Here is an 18,167-nt window from a genome sequence, read left to right as displayed (position 1 = left end):
AATTGTCCAGATCATAACAATTGAAGACTGCTCTGATAGAGCTGCACACAGGACTGAAACTGCCTAAATCATTTTAGGTCTACAAAATAATGCAGAAATCACAAAAACTATAATAACTTAAACCAAGATAAAATTAAAGAATATACAGAAATTAATAGGAGTTATAAGAAAAGATTAAACTAAGGTCAATAAATGAAATAAGTAAATAAATAAAATTAAATTGATTTATAGATATTTTATAAAATAATTCCTACAATTATTTTTTATATATATTTTTGGCATATTATATTACTTTATTAAAAAATAAACAGAATCCCTTACTGTTTTAAGAATTTTTTTTTTGTATTAATTTTTGAAATGCTGCCATGTTTGCTTCTTCAAAATGACCAAGCCACTGACTCCATCCCCCCACCATGACTCACCTGAACACCAGCTGCTCCACCTGGTAGTATTTCTCTTCTCTGAGGATTTTGAGCTCCTGGTAGAGTTGTTGAATCAGAGACTCGCAGTCCTGCAGGTAACAGGCCAGCTCTCTCTCACACTGCACGCCCTCGCCGCTCTCCGCTCGAGACAAGTCCTGGAGACGAGGGGAGGGATCATTGATCAGTTTTGTTTGGCCTGTTTGGCTTTTCTGTTATTATGAAGTATGAAGACCTGATGATTCGTGTTTACCCAGAGATAAATTCAGTAAACAGTAAAGTGGAACCAAAGTGGACGGCAGCAAATACTAGCAGGAGCAATAAAGTGAAAATAAATATATCAAAATCAGAGTACAAAAAAACTCCAAATCCTGGAGCATCACTTATTCTGTCTAACATCCCTTCATTCAGGCAGGAAGTTGTGCTCAGGCCGAGGAACACAGTCAAAGGAAAGAGTGAGCATGTTTGCAAAGGGCAGGCGAAGTGGTGTGTAAATATTTACAGTCCCAAAAGAGCGCTCACGTTTACGGCTTGGACACATTAACACACTGTAAAATACTCGGCCAAATTATTAAACAGTTACCCAACATAAACCCAGGGACCGTGTGTGTGTGTGTGAGAGGAAATTAAATAGATGTGAAGTGAGAGAGAGTCAGCGCTCACAGCCTGGAGTGTGTTCTTAGCGAGTGTGAGTTTCTCCTCGCAGTCCAGAGACATGTTCTGGATCTTATTGGCTCTCTGGAGCAGCAGGTCTAGCCTGTAAATGCACACAGAAGATGATGAGAAAATCATTGAACTGGTATCAGCAGTTATGATTTAATTATATGCAACATGTGAATAGATTTGTGTGTGTGTACCTTTCCACAGCTGGCCGGAGAACCTTTTCTCTCTCCAGCATCTCCAGGATGAGTTTACCCCAATCCTCCTCCAGGTCATTGGGATGAAGGCCCTGAGGAAGCTTAATACGACCAAACTCTATCCACACCTGGAATAAACAAACACACGTGTGCAGTAAATACACGCCACACATCCCAACATCTGTTAGTACAAGCCAGCTATGGTTTCCACCTTTTACATAATTGTTTAGAGGGTGATTTTTTTAAATAGCGCTCCCGTTAAATTGCATTAAGCCATGAACTCAAGCATAATTAGGGCTTAAAGGTGGTTTTCGCAGGTAGAATTCTAGTATTATATTTCTATATTACTTTACAGTTATCAGCAGGTATCGGAGTACTTCTAAAAAACTAAAATAAAAGCTGGTACAGTCTGTGGAGGCAGCTTTTTAACCGAGCTTGCTAAGGTCAAAATATGGTCACTTCTACCTCCTAAAAATCCAAAGCCGTGAAGCTCAAGACGAGGCTTCAAAGTGGGACGCGTTACCAAAGCCATTACGTCAGTGACCCCATTTATGAGCAATCATAAGTCATGCCACAGAAAAACCCCGGTAACATCAGCTGAGTGAGAATAAAATGGGAACTATTATCGACTATCATGTGTTTGTTTACAATCAAACAATCTGCTGCATTGATAACAGCACGACGATAGAAACGACTTCGCTTCGGGAGGCAAACGTGTGACTCAGCGCACACAAACACGCTGCCAACAATGTTCTCTAACTTCCTCTCATTGACACAATCCCCCTGAGCTCGACCCCATGATGCACGGAAAGGTGCCAAGTGCTGGTCGCCTTTTCCTTCCGCGTCTCCACTCTTCATTTGTTCTTACCTCCAGCAGTTTGTAGAGGTGTTCGATGTGACCTTTCTCGATCTCCTTCGCGGGGATCTCCGTCTCTTTGAAATGGACGTACTCATTGTAAAGTGCCTGAAGAAGGAGAGAAACGGGTGCTGGTGAGCGTTATGGGGTCGGTGTTAACGCAGGCTTTGTTTGAAGCCAGCACCTGTTTTCAAAGGTTACAGCTTCCTAATCATCGTCTGCCTGAGGGGTCATTCGTGACGTGAATCGTCTCTTTTTCTCCACATCTCGAGACACTTTGTCATCCATTATTCTTTCTACTTCAATCTAACGCCTTCTTCTGCAAACTAACTCACTGACTCTTCCTTTATTTTGCCTTTAATCTGAATACACTGCTGTGTGAAGTTTTCCACATTATTAAACCCTTCTACTCTCCCTCCTTGTGTCCTCCCTTTATTTGCTCCCTCAAGGTTTCACTGAAATTGCTTGTCAGCTTCCTGATTCAAGGCTACACATCTGTGAGATTGCAGATGCAAAGCTGGGAAGATATACAAGGGATTCGATTACCACCACAGTCAAATGCATTCATGCTGCTGTGAAGGAAATTTGCATTAAAAACACCAGCTAGAATAAAGGTAAATCTCTAAGTCACCAATTTTCCCAATGCTGGGTGAAACATTACACATTTTAAGTGCTGTTTGTCAGTTTATCAGCAACATTATGCAAAAACCACCAAACTGAATCTCATGAAACTTGGAGAAGTGCAGTGTGAGCAAAGTAGAAACTCACAAAATATGGTGCGGGTGCAGATCAAAGAGCGGATCTAGGAATGATTATAATTTCTATTTAATATTACAAGATTGAGCTTCTCTTTTTCATAGACTTACAAACCATCAGACAAATTTAATGAAACTTGGAGAGCAAGGGCAAAGAACGAACTCGTTAAATTCTGGCTTGTGTCCAGATCACATTATTAGGAATAATAAGGATCAGGAGATGGTTACTGATCTTACGGAGGGACGCCCTGAGTGCTCTTCTAATATATAATTTAGAATAATGATCACTTCAACTTACTTGAGTCTCCTTTATTTGGCTTATTAGGTGGTTTTCTTAAACATGAACTCTCGCACATCTAAATATTTAAAAGAAAACTGTCGTGTTCACCTTGAGTTCTACGGGGTTTTGTGGGAAGTTCTTGTTGGCCATGAGGGCCGTATGCTGGCGGCTCCACTGGAGCAGAGACGAGAACCTGGACTGGTACTCCGACCAGCGCTGATCCACCTCCTGAGGATGGGGGAGAGAAAGAAAATGTCGCAGACATGACAGAAGCTGTTCATTAGTGGGAAATCATGCATCACACATTCACACACTGCCTGGTAACAGGTAGGCTGGCTCATAATGAATGGCTGGAACAGTTTTAAATTAACTGCATCATTATTTAAAGGTTTTGGCTCATTACTCAAAAAGGTCCACAGTGAACTAATAATAACCTGCCTAAATGTATTCATGTTTTAATGTTAACAGGATATGGAGGAACAGTACTGCAGGAATGTGCTACGAACTGCACTGCATGCATGCTAACGAATCACATGGAGTCCTGGGAAGTGAAGTGCATGCTTTAAACTGAACAAATTATAAAGCACCAACTCGGCAGGGTGACAAACTTGAAATGAGATATTTTTCTGTGGGGAAAAAAAATCTAAATAAATAAATAATGGCATGAATGGTAAACAAGATGGTGACGTACGTGTGCGCCGATGCCCTCTCCACCCTCAGGGATTTTAGGGAAGGCATCGTAGATTGAGGAGACGTAAGTGATGACTGACTTCTCGTCTGGAGAGGGAACATCAACGTCTGGGGAGAAAATGAGAGGGGATGAAGTGAAAAGCTGCGAGAATTATGCAGATAGTTTGGTGCTTATCACATTATCAGTTAGAGAGAGAGAGAGAAAAAACAACCTCTGAGGTTTTCAGATATTTGGCTGAGTGTTAAACACAAACCCACACGTGAATCAATTAACTAGAAATGATCTGTGACCATAAATCAAGCAGCCAGTAAGATTTAGGAAGGCTCAGTGTTTATATCAACATTTTCACAGCTGTGTCCGTCTGTAACAACATAAAAGGAACAATTAAGTTGCATCTGAAGTACCGACTTTCAGTATTGAACTGGTTGAGAGACTGACGAAAAGCACTGCATTATTTAGTCTATTTTCTGAGGCTCAAATGTAGCTGTTTCTTGGACAGGCATGTAGCATTTTTCATGATTTTATTCATAAATTAAGCAGATCAAAGGTTTGGGAATACGTCCAAGTCCTGCAGTTGTATCTGGAAACTTGATGTGAAATCACAAAACGGGGTCAAAAGAGCCCTTCCAAGTGAAACAAGCCCTCTATTCTTTTCAAATCTGTTGTGATGGTGCGGATTAAACAAAAATCTGAACCCCCCCCCCAAAAAACAAAAAACTAAACTGTCAATTAAAGCAAAAATAATCACTTAATATAAGCCTTATAAATACAACAGAGGAAAAAATACAGGCCGTAGAAACATCTCAACATGTTTCTTTGTGCCAACAAACAGGTCTCTGAGGTCTCTGGAGGTCCTCAGCAGCTTTTTCTGGAATGACTGGTCTATGATGAGTCTTTGAGGCGTTTTGCTTCAGGGGAAACAGACCTAAATATATGAAAGGGTTTTCCACACAGAGCCAGGGTCTGGAGCTTGAGCCATTAAAGATACAGTTGTAAATATGAAAGTGTATGCTTGTGGGTCATTACTGGATGCCTGGGAGGTTGGCAAGCTTTCAAAATAAAAGCTGGAAGACAAAAGGACAGCCTAGTTTGAATTTCCTCCAGTTCACACCTTTCGTTAAATATAAGAAGCTCAGTTAGTAAAACACTGAAGACCTGTCTGTGCTCGGCCATAAACAAGCTGGTCAGATTACTCAACAGTGGATCAACAGTCTCACCCTCAGCGTCCAGCAGTCTGGTCACCCCTAACGACTCAGCGATCTCGAAGGCCTGCTCCAGGTTCTCACGGTTACTCTGCCGTGACACCACCTCCATGTCGATCAGGTCGGGCCTGAAAAAGAAGTTGGAACAAAAAAAGCTTTGGTTTGCTTTTTTCCTGTCCGTTTGTGGTCGTCAGACTCTGATCTGTAAAATCTGATAAACATAAATGTTTCTGCTGCGTCTGCTGTGAAAATGTAAAATGTCCACCGAACATTAGTGAAAGAATTACTGTGCTTGTCTGATGACTTCAGGTCAGATTAAGATCAAACCACTTCAATCACACAACCAGATACATTGTTACAAGTATTTGTTGAAACTATATGAACCATTTTGACATCACCAATTAATATTTTGTGTGTTGAAGTCAGTCTGTGTGCTTCTCAGAAGGACATTTTAATCACGCCCTTCGTCGTCTAACCTGTATCTGTGCAGCAGAGCGTTGAACATGCGTCCGTCGCTCCACGATGAGGTGAAGTTGACACAGCGGAGGCCGGGGTAGCCTTCTATCGCCTGCTGGCTCCATAACAGCAGCTTCTCTTTGGCTGTGAGGTCAGCTGACTCGCCGCACACGTAGATTTCTGAAATCTGAGGGAGAGAGAGAGAAGGGGTTACGACTGGGATTCACCATCCCCCCCTCGCCTCTGCAGAGCTGTGATCAGAGAGTCAAAATGTTTCGGGCCTCGTTGCCAAATGTACTGAAACACATTCAAACAATATTCAGACTCACAAAACAAATCTAATCAGGATCCAGCATGTGGAGATTTTTCTCATTCATTATTTTCTGTGCACTGATGCATTCAGCCTCCCTCCATCAGCTTCATTACAGACTCACAGACGCAGCGACAGTGAGTTGGCAGAAACGTCCATGCGCGCTCTCTCCCTCTCTGTATGAAACTAACTCACTGCAGAGATTTTATTTCCTTTTATTCAACCCGCTCGCTCTTTTCAGACCATCACTCTCCTGACACTTAATGACTGAGTGCATGTGTGATATCTGGATGTGTTCGTTTCAGAGGCGTTTTTATTAATGTTTATTAATGCCTTCTCCCATTTCCCGTCTGCAGCGTCTACAGTCTATCCTGCTTATTAGCTCACGTACCGCCCTCACCCCCAACCCTGTTCATCTGTCTCACCCCCCCCGCGCCCATCCTCGATCTGTCTCTTCAGTTTTTCATGTCCTTTCATCTGCTCTGCTTCATATTCTGATCAATCTGCTCTTCCTTCTCATCCTCTTCCTCCTCTATATAAACTCAGAGCCCTTGTATCGTCTCCCCTGCTGTTTGCTTCATGGAGTTCAGAGACAAAGTCAAATGCACTCGATCTGTCGGTTAAATATGTTAAACAAAATGCACTTGCCCACAAATAGGTTTGATTTTGCATCATCAGTGGGCCTTCACCAGTAGTTGTTTAGATTAAGCTTGTTTCTTTTTAAAACATTGGAGGTCCTTAAATTGCAGCCTTAAACCAGCCAGCTCCGGAGCACAAAATCCATAAGAGTTTTTAGTCTCGTGTATTCACAGCGAGCCAGAGGTTGTGCTGTGTCCTCCACTAAGGAGCTCCCTGAATTACATTAGCAGGAATTTTCAAAAGCGAAAGCACGACTCATGCCAACTACGTTCTGTAATGACAGCTTCGGATAAACTCCTGCCTATAAAGTGTATATAAACTATGAACAAAGCTTCCAGTTCTGAAAAGTGACACCAGTATAAAAGTGTTTAAAACCGCAGAAGTACTGTACAGACATTCACAGGTGTCAGCTCTCTTTAAACACCCTTCTGATGGGTTTATAATCTCAGTGTCTGGTTTCAAGTCTTACTGAATAGAACAAGAAGTTAATTTTCTACATTACAGTTCAATTTATTGTCTGAATGGATGATAAAGCAGAGTGAGTGTGCTCTACTGTGTGAAAATGGAAAAACCAGCTGTGTGTGAACATGCATTTTTCCCTCACTTGTCATCTGGTTTCAAGAAGCTAAAACTGCAATGCCAGTCACCAGTGTGTGATGTCATGGTGGTTATACCCATCTTTAATATACAGTCTACAGTCGTGATCTGATTCTACCAACATTTCAGGAGTCTGTGTGTGCAAACGCCTCTAAACACAACAGATGCAGCAGCACACAGCTCCTGAAAGCTCTTCTAACGACGTGCATGCTTATTAGGGGTGGGTCTACAAGAAAGTCTTCCACAAAGACTGACAGCTTCCTAATGCTTGGTTCGGTTCACTTAGCTACACGACCACTCAGCCATTTACCCCCTGCGTTCTTCTTCCTCTCAGTTGGAGCTCTTTGGATCCATCTGCCCAGAGAAACAAAGGCAGAGTGACGTACAGGCGGTTACTGTCAGTGCTAGGCTGCCACTATTGTCATCTGTATTCTTCCGTCATCCCTCTTTCCCTAACTCAGCCACAGTCCAACACTCCACCCTCTCTCAGTCTTTCAGTTTCTCTCTCACTGCTGCTAATACAGAGCAGTATGAAAGTCCAGCATGTGCCAGGAGACTGCAGCAACAGCCAAAAAGACGAGGAACGGGAGGGAGAGGAGAGAGAGAAGGAAACGTGATGAAGATGAGCAAGGTCGGCAACAGCACTCTGCATGTATAGCTTCCAGCTTCACGTAAAGTAACATCTATTGAGTCCTCATTCACTCAGTGAAAATGACATATGACAAACATTGTGCATCACTGAAGGAGCCTCACAACCACAAAGTAAACAAAAAGCTGAGACAAACAAACGCTTCTGCTACATGACAACTCGTCATTATTCACACCACACATGCCTTCACTGAGATGTGGGGGCTACAGCGAGCAGGTTAGCATTTCTCACAGTTGCTCCACGACTGCACTGTCACTCAGTCAGCAATCAACAAATATGTACTCGGCTTCGTGTTTCGTGCACATGCAGCCTCTTTTGCAGGGAAATGCAGAGCATCGAATCCTCCATCTTAATATTGACACTGCACTCTGTGTGAGGTCTGCATCTGTGCACAGAGCCTGCACTCCCACTGCTACAGCACTTCATCCTCTTTTCCCCATTCTTCACGTCTGCCGTTCTCTCATGCATCAGGTGAATTATTAAGTTTCAGAAGCTTTCAAACACAGCTCGTTATTTTGTGAGCCGCAGTACAATTTCTGTCAGGCCATTTGCTGCAGAGATACAGGCGACAGCGCCTGATAAAGCAGGTGAACCTTGAGTTTACGATATGAATGAGGCTGCGTGAAGCATGAACAGCAGAACAAGAGTGTCCTTCAAGTCGGCCCACACTTCATAAATGCGTTTGCTTTAACCTATGGAGGATCAGAGGTACCAAAAATCACAAAATAATTTTATAAAAACGATTCACTAAATCACCAAATCTCTCTCTTGCTTTTCTGCCCATTTATTTCCCCAACCTCTTACTTCTGCATCTCTTTAAGCTTTCCTTCTTTAGTGTGCAGAGGAAAAGGTTGTCATTTAAAGCATGTCATATTGTCAGCTTTGAACCTATTGGCTCAAAATGCCAGCTCACAACAGAAATGGCTGAGACACCTACAGTAATGGGACTCAAAAAAAAAAAGAGACATATTTTATAAAATTAATGCTTATTCCGAAATCTTGATTTTCAAAGTTTTGCTCCTCAATGATCAAAAAAACAAAACTATAAGTTTATAACTGCTGTCTTGCTGTAAACAGGTCTGCTTAGCACAGTAGTTTATGCCTTTTGTGAACAGTCTCCGCAGTCATTAAACCATGTCGGCTTAACATTTAGCTTTCCTAAATTAGTCTGTTGGGTATTCGGCTAACGAACAAAGACAAAACTGCTCAACTTTACAACTGTTTAATTAACTCGACCGAGTCTCCCGAAGCTTACAGAGTCTATAAAAATGTCCCCTGTCAACACAACTTCAATGTAATCATCTAATACAGTTTTCTTCTTTTCTAATCATAAGTAAACAAACTCAAACTAAAAACTAAAACTTTCTGCCTCCATAATAACAGTGAAAGCACGAATGCCCAACATGGTGACATCAGCGTGGATCTTAGCAGAGATTAAACTAAACAAAGGGATTTGAAACAACAAATTTGAACGTGTGAACAGGATACTCGCTAATTTCCAGGCATTAAAGTACAGGTTAGTTACCCAATAAGAGGGAACAGGTCCGGTCACATGACATGCATGGCTTTTAATCTTCTCCAGTTGAGCTAAAGGCCTGATTATATCTTCACTAAACACAGTTTATCTTCACGGTATGTGCAGGTGTGAAGTGCGGGTATGAACATGTGAAGATGTGACGCTCATGCGTGACCCAGCCGTGTGAATGTTACTCCAGCTAAACTATAAACAGACGCACACAGATTAGAGATTAGATCAGGTAGCAGCAGCGCTCAGTGCAGCTATGATCCAGTCACAAACATCCATGATCCACTAGCAGCCCCCTGGGGCTCTGGACCAGCCCTCTTTTAGAAACATGGCCTCTTTGAAGTTTGCAGGGAGGGGAGGGAGGGGAGGGAGGAGAGGGAGGGGTGAGTGCAGGATAGGAAAAATGAAAAAAATAATAAAAAAAGATGGATTGATTTATTTGACTTAAACATAAAGCACCTCTGCAAAATCATGTTTAAAGTTTGAAAAGATGGATGTGTGCATGAAGGCCAGAAAAATAAATGTTGGATGGATAGCTTCAGACACAGCAGGATGGGGGTAAATGGGTAAATTTGGGTGGTGTTTTCAGTGTGCGGTAGGAATCCCCTCTGGGCTCAATGAAGCAGCCGTCTCACTGATGAATGCGCATTTCAAATCCCTTTTTTATGCAGACAAGGGCAACACACACCCCCACACAAAGGACAGCTGCACTTTAAACCGAACACAGACACATCCTGACACTCACCCACCGTGACATGACGCAGGAGCACGCTCGACACACGAGTATCGATTATCGCTGCCCAGTAAAGCAGCATTTTAAACCGGGGAACTCTGCAGAGCCGGGATCTATAGCAAACGCGTGTTTCTCATGACTCAGCAGCATCTGTGCACCAAATGAGATCACGTACAGCCTAACACAACCCGACAGCATCCCCTTACTGTACCGCCTTCAGCATTTGAAGGAGAAGTGAACAAACCACAGCAGCGGTGGCAAAAAGTGCCCATCATCTTTAAGCTGTATTACTGCAGTGGCTGCAGCAGGCTCTCTTATTTTCAAGGTTAAGGAGAGCTGAGCAGCTGTAAGCTAACAGAGGAAGTCTCCCTCTTTCTGTTTTGGATCACTCCTGCAAGTGTGCACACAAACTCAAATCTAAATGCAGAGGTGTGCTGTAATAAGCCGACGGCTGAGCAACAACCTGCATGTTTGCTTTTCAACACATTAGGTTGTTATTGCATCATCGACTATTGGAGTCTTTAATGTTTGATAGATTGATTCTCCTCTAGAAGCTCTTGTTATTTCTCAGTTATATCTGATCAAATGTTAATGGGATTGCTGGTCTGCTATCAGAAAACAACACACTTAGCACTCAGATCTCAGCATCTGCACCATGGCTGGATTATGCAAAAGATTTAGAGCAGAACCGGCCCATCGCATGGTTTTGCAAAGTCTAAGAAATTGCAGAGAATTCATTAAAAATTCACATATTTCGATAAAATGCACGGCTATTCCTGGTGTGGTGACGCAAGCATTATTACACAGAAGTGGAAAGTTAAAGGAAAATCAAAGGTATTTCTAGATCTTAACTTCAAGCTTGTTTGAATCACATTTAATACCATGTTGTTAAATCCCCAAATACTTCATATATTAAAAGTGTCGTAGTCTGATCTGTAAATGGAACTGGACATACTAGGATGAAATATTATCCAGTAGCTTTACTGGTCCATCACACTTGAGAACAACATGGCCTGTATGTGGTTCATGACCTAAAAAGAGTGTGACACTCTGGTTTAGAGGCAGATTTATTTTGGAGATGTAATAAAGTGATATTGTGGCAGTAAAGGTAAATAACCTTCATGCTTTTTAACTTTTAGGACCTACTATGTGTTTGCAGTAGTAAACAGTCCTGGGTTTTTGGGTTGTGGCATTAATCCCTGAGCACAGAAATGTTTGTCTGTTACTGTAAAATAAAGAAATCTGTGCATTTTCCTGTTACTTCTGGCTACTTTATAGCTAAAAGTGTTTAATTTAGCAAGATTAAAGGAATATCAAATTAAGAAAACTGGTTAAAAAAATAACATTTATTTCACTGCTTTGGATTTTTCTTTGGCTCTGGCTAAAACTTCTTTAATAAGGTGCCAAAAATTCCTGTAGGCAGGAAAAACCCTGCCTTAGTCCCAAAGTCTCTTACCCAGCCAATACTGAGTAAGATGCAGATTAGGAACTGACTGAAATTAAAGTTCCAGCCACACATTTTCTACCGCTTATCTGGGTGGAGTCAGCAGACAAAGCAGAGGTGCCCAGACTTTCCTCTCCCCAGCCACATCCTTCAGCTATTCTGGGGGAACGCCAAGGAGTTCCCAAACCAGCTAAGAGACTTAATCTCATCAGAGTGCCTTGGGTCTACCCTGGAGCTTCCGCTCAGTTGGACAAAATGAAACACCACCTCTAAGAGGCATCATAGTCAGAGCCCCTCCAGGGTGATTCACTGGTCACACTATGGTCCTGCTCTGTGCTCCCGCCACAAGCTGTGGGTAGTAATCAAACAACTGAGAATATAAATGGGCAAAATTTAAGACCAGTGCATTCGAAGTTTAACTGATGGAAGAATACAAGTTGCATTATATTAACCATTTAAACCTCTTAAACAATAGTGAGACACAATGGTAGGAAAAGCTAGTCTGGAAATTACAAAATGATATGCTAAAAGTGTGGACATCTAATATATAACTGAAGCTGAAGGGAACTAATCTCACCTTTCTGATTAACCTTGAATAACCATTTCCAGCTAAAATCATGGGAGCTAGACACATAGCTGTGTGCTATTTAAAATGACAAGTTTCAGTTTACATTAAAAGGAAACCCTGTCATTTGAAGCAATGACCCTCCTCTCTGTCTCACACACACACACACACACACACACACACACACACACACACACACACACACACACACACACACACACACACACACACACACACACAGCCTGTGTGCCTCTCACACTCTGACAGACGTCAGCAATGAGCGAGCATGTGTGGTGTGAGAAAAATAAGAAAGGGAGGGCGCAGAGACGGATCCTGAGACTGAGGGGCACAGTCTGTGCTGCGTTGATTAGGCTGCAGGAACAAAGGCGGAAAGAACGGAGAGACTTCTAGTGCTTTTCTAGAGCCGATAACGGCGCGCACACATAAACCTTCATGGCTGCAAACATGGTGCACACGACAACAAAAGCACCATTAAAAAAAGAAAAAAAGCTGAAAGAAATCAAGTGCTGTAAATGGCTCTCTTAGCACTACAGAACACCAGTTTGAAAAATGCTGTTCAACACCAAAACACTGCTCAGTCCTGGGAGCAAACATCCGTGGTCAGTGACTAGAGTCCAAAAGTAAAACTATTCCTTTTCCTTAGGAGCGGTGGGAAGTTGGGACACAGTAGATGTCACGATTAGGGCTATAACTACCAGTGTTTTCATAAATTACTGTTAGTCTGTGAAATATCTGACAAATTCTGGTACTTTAAAACAAATATAATAATTTACCAATTATGGTCTAATTACTGAGCATGTTTCCATAATCTGCTAACTTATTAATGTAGGGCTCTGTACTTTTTGCACCTTTGAATGGATCATCCTGCTTTCCTGAAACCCTGCGCTACCTGATCCGAGGATGGTATTTGCACATGGATGAAACTCTTGTTCACACTAGCTGTCTCGGATCTTTGTTTTTCTTGGATTGTGGTCAGGACACAAACCTGTGGCAGGCATTTCCTAGTCGCCTGATGCTGTACGGACAGCGGGCTCTCAATCATGGAGTCCAGCCTCTCGGACGAGCTGCTGGTCAGCCCTCCCCAGTCTGTCTGACTGGGAGTGGTGCCCGCTGTTTCCGGAGAGGTCAGCGGCAGGTCGCTGGCATAGCCCGACTCCAAAAGAGACGCCCTCTCTTGTGCACACGCTGGAGAGTCCAACCGAAATCCTTTGACAGCCGACGTCTCCTGAATCTGCAAGTAGCTTGAGGACGTGGGGAAATCCCCTGCAGATATTTTGGTTCTGCTTTGGTCCTGCTCAGACAGTTGGACCTTGAGAATATTTTCTGTAACTGGAGATGGCGTCGGAGGCTCTTTGTGGACCTCCACCTCTCCATCACTTTCACCCCTCCACACTGGAGAGCCATAGTCACTGGGGTACACCGTCCTCACCACACAGAGTTTACCATCCACCTCCTTGATGTGGACCACACCTTTTCTCTGCCTGTCTGAAGGCGTCTTCACCATCTCTACAGCCCCTTCTCCTCCACCTTTTTCCCCTCCATGCTCCCTTTCATTTTTATCCTCTCTGCCCTTGTCTTTTTTCTCCTTCTTCTGTCGGAGTATCCAAGGCTTCTCCAGGACCCCTTGGACTTTCTCCCTAACACGATAGACCCTCCCTCCGCCCGGAGTGGTGCTGCCCAGAGCTGGGGCTGTGTTGACTGGGGTGGTACTGGTGGTTTGGCTCGGGATGCTGGAGACATCTATGATTGCACTGACGGTGTCTTCCTCCCCTGGAAAGCAGAAGACCCCTTTCCAGGCTGGGCTGGGTTTGGGGGTCCCTTCAAGTATTATGCTGCCCAAAAGCCCCCCAGCACTGGTGCTCACAGAGCCAGGGGAAAGAGTATTGCTGTGGGGATTCGTTTTGGAATAATGTGTATCAGGCACTGTTATTTGAGTCCTAGCTCTGCTGTTAAAATCGGAACCAAATGTTTCTCTGACAGCAGCTTTTTCCTCCTCGTCTTCATCCTCCTCCTCCTCTTTTTCATCAGGCTCGAGGCTTCTCTGCCGCTCACTGTCCTCTAGCTCTGCCTCGCCTTTCCTGCTCTTCTTGCCTTTGTGCTTACGTCTGAAACGCAGACGCTTCTTTGGTGAAAGTGGGGGGGCTCCACCAAGCTCTCCCTCCCGAGGAGGCCGAACACAGCCCATGGAGTTCCCCATGACTTCAATGTCGATGAAGAAGAGTGTAGAAAAAAACGAAAGGCAGTTATTTTATAAGAGAACCTAAAGTGATGCTCATTTAGGTTTATTCCACTTTACAAAAAGAGGAACTGTAAGGCTCCCTCGTTAATCTGACCTATGAGGGTAGTTTCAAGTTAAGACAAGGAGACTTTGCTTTATTTTCTGTGGCACTGTCTTAAATTTAACCCGTTGAAAATAAAGGTGGAAGAAGGGGAAAAGTCAGTCTTTTCCTCAGGCAATTATTGGTCCGATCACGTGGCAGGCAGTTGTGTCAAAGGACCTCCACGTCCTTTATCTTTCCTCCGCCTGACCTGACTCAGACTCGGGCAGTGTAGTCGCCAGACACTCTCTAAGGACACAGGTTTACTTTTCCTGTTTTCTCAATCTGAAAAGACTTGTGGTTGGAGTCAAGGACATGAGGACACAGTTGTGTCAGCAGAGCCACACGAGGGAGGAAAATAAATTCAGTTTGGGTCAGATGTCTGATTTATCACGGGTCCTCTGGCAGGTGAGCTGTAACCTGGTGTAAGGGAACGTGTCAGGCAGGATGATGAGTTGCTGGAGAGAGAAAAATATAGTACAGTCCACTGCTGCTCAGCCCATTAGTGATAATCCAGAGGCCTCACACACTGTATGCACCTGCATGTGACAAGCAAAAGAATGGCAGAATTTCTGGGTCTCATCTCACTTCTCAGTTCAGTGTTATGATTCTGAATATTAGAGATGATGTGAGAAAAACAACACTTTCGTCGGCTTCAGTTTCACCGCGATACTTCCATCATCAACAATCCAAAAACAGATTTAATGTCAGGTACAAGTGCTGGTGTTATCCAGGAGCTCTAGTATCTATCTGAGCTCATGAATTAATGATGCCCTCTCCTTCCCTGGTAATGTTGATACAATGCAAGATAAGTGAAGTAAGATCAGTGGGAATCCCGTCCATCAATTCGCTCCTAGCGGAAGCATTATTAATGGTGATACTGTCGATATCCCTCGTAGTAATGGCACGCTCAGTGTCTCATTCTGTCGAGGCAGCGCACTGTCCAGATTAGTTGTGGCGGACAGAGTGTGTAGTCAGCCAATGCCAGTGCAGATTGCAGGGAGAATCAGCCAATACACTGACAGCTTGCTAAATACTCAAATCAGAGCATCAGCTTCCCGCCTCGATGCCTCTCGTCATCCTCCCACGACTTATGCTGTTCAATGAGCTGGTTTCTCACGTGATGTGTCAGTCCTTCTGCCATGTGTCTGTTGCACATCTACACCTCGAGCTGCTGCTGTCAATATGTCAGGATTCAAAACTGCTGGCATTAATTTCTCCTACTGAAAGGATTGGCAGGAAAGTTGGCAGTTTTTCTAGTGATTATCTGGGGTGACCAATGTAAATGCAGCTGCTAGCCTCAGCAGAGCATCTGTCTAAATCTGGAAGCAGACAAATACAGGCAGACTCCACCTTGAGCTCCCCAGACAGCTCCTGGGCACAGACTGTCCCCACCTTGATGTTAGATTCCCCGAGGATCAAAGTTGACTTGTGCTTCAGTATTATCCAATCATAAACCTCCTGTGTCCTGCTGTCAGTCTGCCAAGCGTCCCCTTCATCAGGTGGTGCAGTGCGACGATGCAACAGCCTGACACCATCCACAGTTTGTAGGAGTAATGGTGGGGGGTATTTAGATCAGGTCTTACCCTAAAAAACTAAAAAGCCTCTCACTGTTTCTCCTCTCGGGTGCCTTTTTTTCCCTTTTAATAGCTTCTCAAATCCACAAGGTCTAATTAGAAATTAGGCATGTGGGGTGGGAAGTGGAGCTTGCACTCTGAGGCTGAAGAAGACGTGGGTCCTCTGTCGGCTTAGGTGAGGTCTTGCAAAGATCAAGATCTAGTAGCGGACCTAGTTCATGTGCAGATGTGTACTGCACCTGGAACAGAGCCAGAGGGATATAGCATCCAGTAAAGGGCAGTCCCAAACATCACACAGCACAGCGCCAGAGGTTAGGACAAAAGAGTACGCAGCCCATGTCCCCTTAAAAGACAGACAAGAGGGGAGAGGGAAAAAAAAAAGAAACACAGGGCGTCTCCAGTTAAAATGAAACTGTGGCTCCCTCAGACAAGCATGGCTGGACTGATCCGATTGATACGCTGGAGCAACTGTCCAAAAGGGAGTACGAATGTATGTTTAGTGCCCGCCAGGTTGGGCGGTCCCCCCGGTCAGCTGTGTGAGCTCTTTCTGCATACGTGTCCACGAGTGTGTCTTGTCCTGCTGTGTATTTGTGGTCTGAGGCCTGCTGATCAGGGGAAGCCGGGAGCTCCAGTGACAGCAGGCAGCCTGGATCGGTCTCTCCCTCGACTGGCTCTGCTCCTCCGCTTTATCCTTCGCTGGCAGACACCGACAGAGGGAGAGAAAAGCTTTTATCTCCCGGCTGCTGCAGCTTCACACTCTCTTCTGCGCGATCTCTCACTCTCACAGTCCACCCCTCCCTCCTTGGCTCTCCTCCTCCTCCTATCCGCTTCCTCGTTACTCCCGTCACTCTCTCTCTCTCTCTAGCTCTCTCTCTTGGCTGTTAGTGAGCAGCTTTCCATGATACAAACACACACACACACACACACACACACACACACACACACACACACACACACACACACACACACACACACACACTTGACCCAAAAGCTTTCCTGAATGACAGGCTGCAACAGGGACAGAGACAAAAAACAGCCATCCAGGCAGACAGGAGAGAAATCAAATCAGAATCAGAGCATCACGTCTGTGATAATAAATGAGGAGCCGGTAAGCATTTCAATTCGTCTCTCTCCATCTATTCCCTTCAATCTCCACCTGCCCGTGAAGCTACAGGTTATGAATGGTGTGGGAAAAAATGTCATAGAAGGGGAAGAGGGAAGGAGTGAGGGGAGTAATTTAAAGGAATCAGGGGAGAGCTAAAAAAAGAGAGAACGATAAGGATGCAGGGAGGAAGCAAAATCCAAGAGAGGAGTGAAATGGAGGCACAGACTCATCATAACAGAGATACTTCTGCACAATTCACACTGAGCCAAGCCTTCAATATCAATAGCTGTATCAGGTCAGTCTGTGCACAATTACAGCCATATGGAAGCTGCAGCATTTTTGCATTAAAGTGATGAAGTACCTGGATTTAAAGGGCAGTTAATCCAGTGGATTTGCTGGAAAATCCCCTTTTCAATCTGACTGTTTAAACCCATAAACAGTTAATGCTTTGACACAAACGATTGTCTCAGCAATCAAAAATGTGCACACACAAAGACTGCAACAGCTTCTTTGATTATCAGATGCATTTTTGGAGTTTTGGGAAATTTCGATATACATCCCATTTTCTAACTGACAGAAAATACTCAGCGTTAGCCCTCAATATAAAATTCCACTAAAATCGGATCCATATTTCCGACCCAAAACAGTCATCAATCGCTCTAATTCGAACGCACACATGTATCTCCCCCTCCTCCCCCACCTACAGCTTTTAAGCCTCTATAGGCTTCCACCCACCATCTCTCCACATAAGTTGAATAAAACCGCTTATGCACGTGATTCTGTACAGTACAGCATGGCAATAACTCTGCAGGAGAAAGATTCATCAGTCACTGGCACCAACACTGCAGACGTCTCAACACACAACATTCGCCTGATCTATGGTGAATGCTTTCACAGAGACACATATGGATGGAGACCTCCAAAAATGCAATACTCCCGAGTGGCGGTGAGGCCAGCGGTAATCCATCTTCACTCATTAACCACAAGCATAGGCGAACACACAAACGCACATGGAAAATTCATGAACCAATAGGAGGAAAGCACTAATCAAGTCCCAGAGGCTTTCATCCCTTGGTGGTGGCGACATGCCATCGTGAGGCCTGGAAACTTCAGGCCGCAAGCGTTGCCTGCTGAACCCAGCTTTACATCCAAATCTCAGAAGCTCTAA

The 18,167-nt window shown here is 44.0% G+C and overlaps 1 protein-coding gene across 17 annotated transcripts in view; it reads right to left on the bottom strand.

Annotated features, from left to right (window-relative positions):
• Positions 1 to 18,167, bottom strand: part of macf1a (microtubule actin crosslinking factor 1a) — a 238,281-nt gene that overhangs the window by 100,078 nt on the left and 120,036 nt on the right. For 9 of the 17 annotated variants that reach the window (XM_039605396.1, XM_039605403.1, XM_039605401.1 and 6 more), the window contains exons 1-9: positions 12,985 to 16,643; positions 5,537 to 5,703; positions 5,076 to 5,188; positions 3,859 to 3,965; positions 3,276 to 3,395; positions 2,145 to 2,240; positions 1,277 to 1,404; positions 1,083 to 1,176; positions 423 to 577 (exon numbers count right to left, since the gene is read on the bottom strand). In XM_039605396.1, the coding sequence (XP_039461330.1) occupies positions 423 to 577; positions 1,083 to 1,176; positions 1,277 to 1,404; positions 2,145 to 2,240; positions 3,276 to 3,395; positions 3,859 to 3,965; positions 5,076 to 5,188; positions 5,537 to 5,703; positions 12,985 to 14,196 (2,192 nt within the window). In that variant the 5' untranslated portion in view covers positions 14,197 to 16,643. Of the gene's footprint in view, positions 1 to 422; positions 578 to 1,082; positions 1,177 to 1,276; positions 1,405 to 2,144; positions 2,241 to 3,275; positions 3,396 to 3,858; positions 3,966 to 5,075; positions 5,189 to 5,536; positions 5,704 to 12,984; positions 16,644 to 18,167 lie in introns of those variants that run through there. The other 8 variants (XM_039605406.1, XM_039605412.1, XM_039605413.1 and 5 more) reach the window with 2 other exon arrangements.

Source organism: Oreochromis aureus, linkage group 22 (assembly GCF_013358895.1).
Source record: "Oreochromis aureus strain Israel breed Guangdong linkage group 22, ZZ_aureus, whole genome shotgun sequence".
Classification (NCBI taxonomy): Eukaryota; Metazoa; Chordata; class Actinopteri; order Cichliformes; family Cichlidae; genus Oreochromis; species Oreochromis aureus.
Note: the sequence above shows the minus strand (reverse complement) of the source record. Positions and strands in the feature narration are given on the sequence as shown.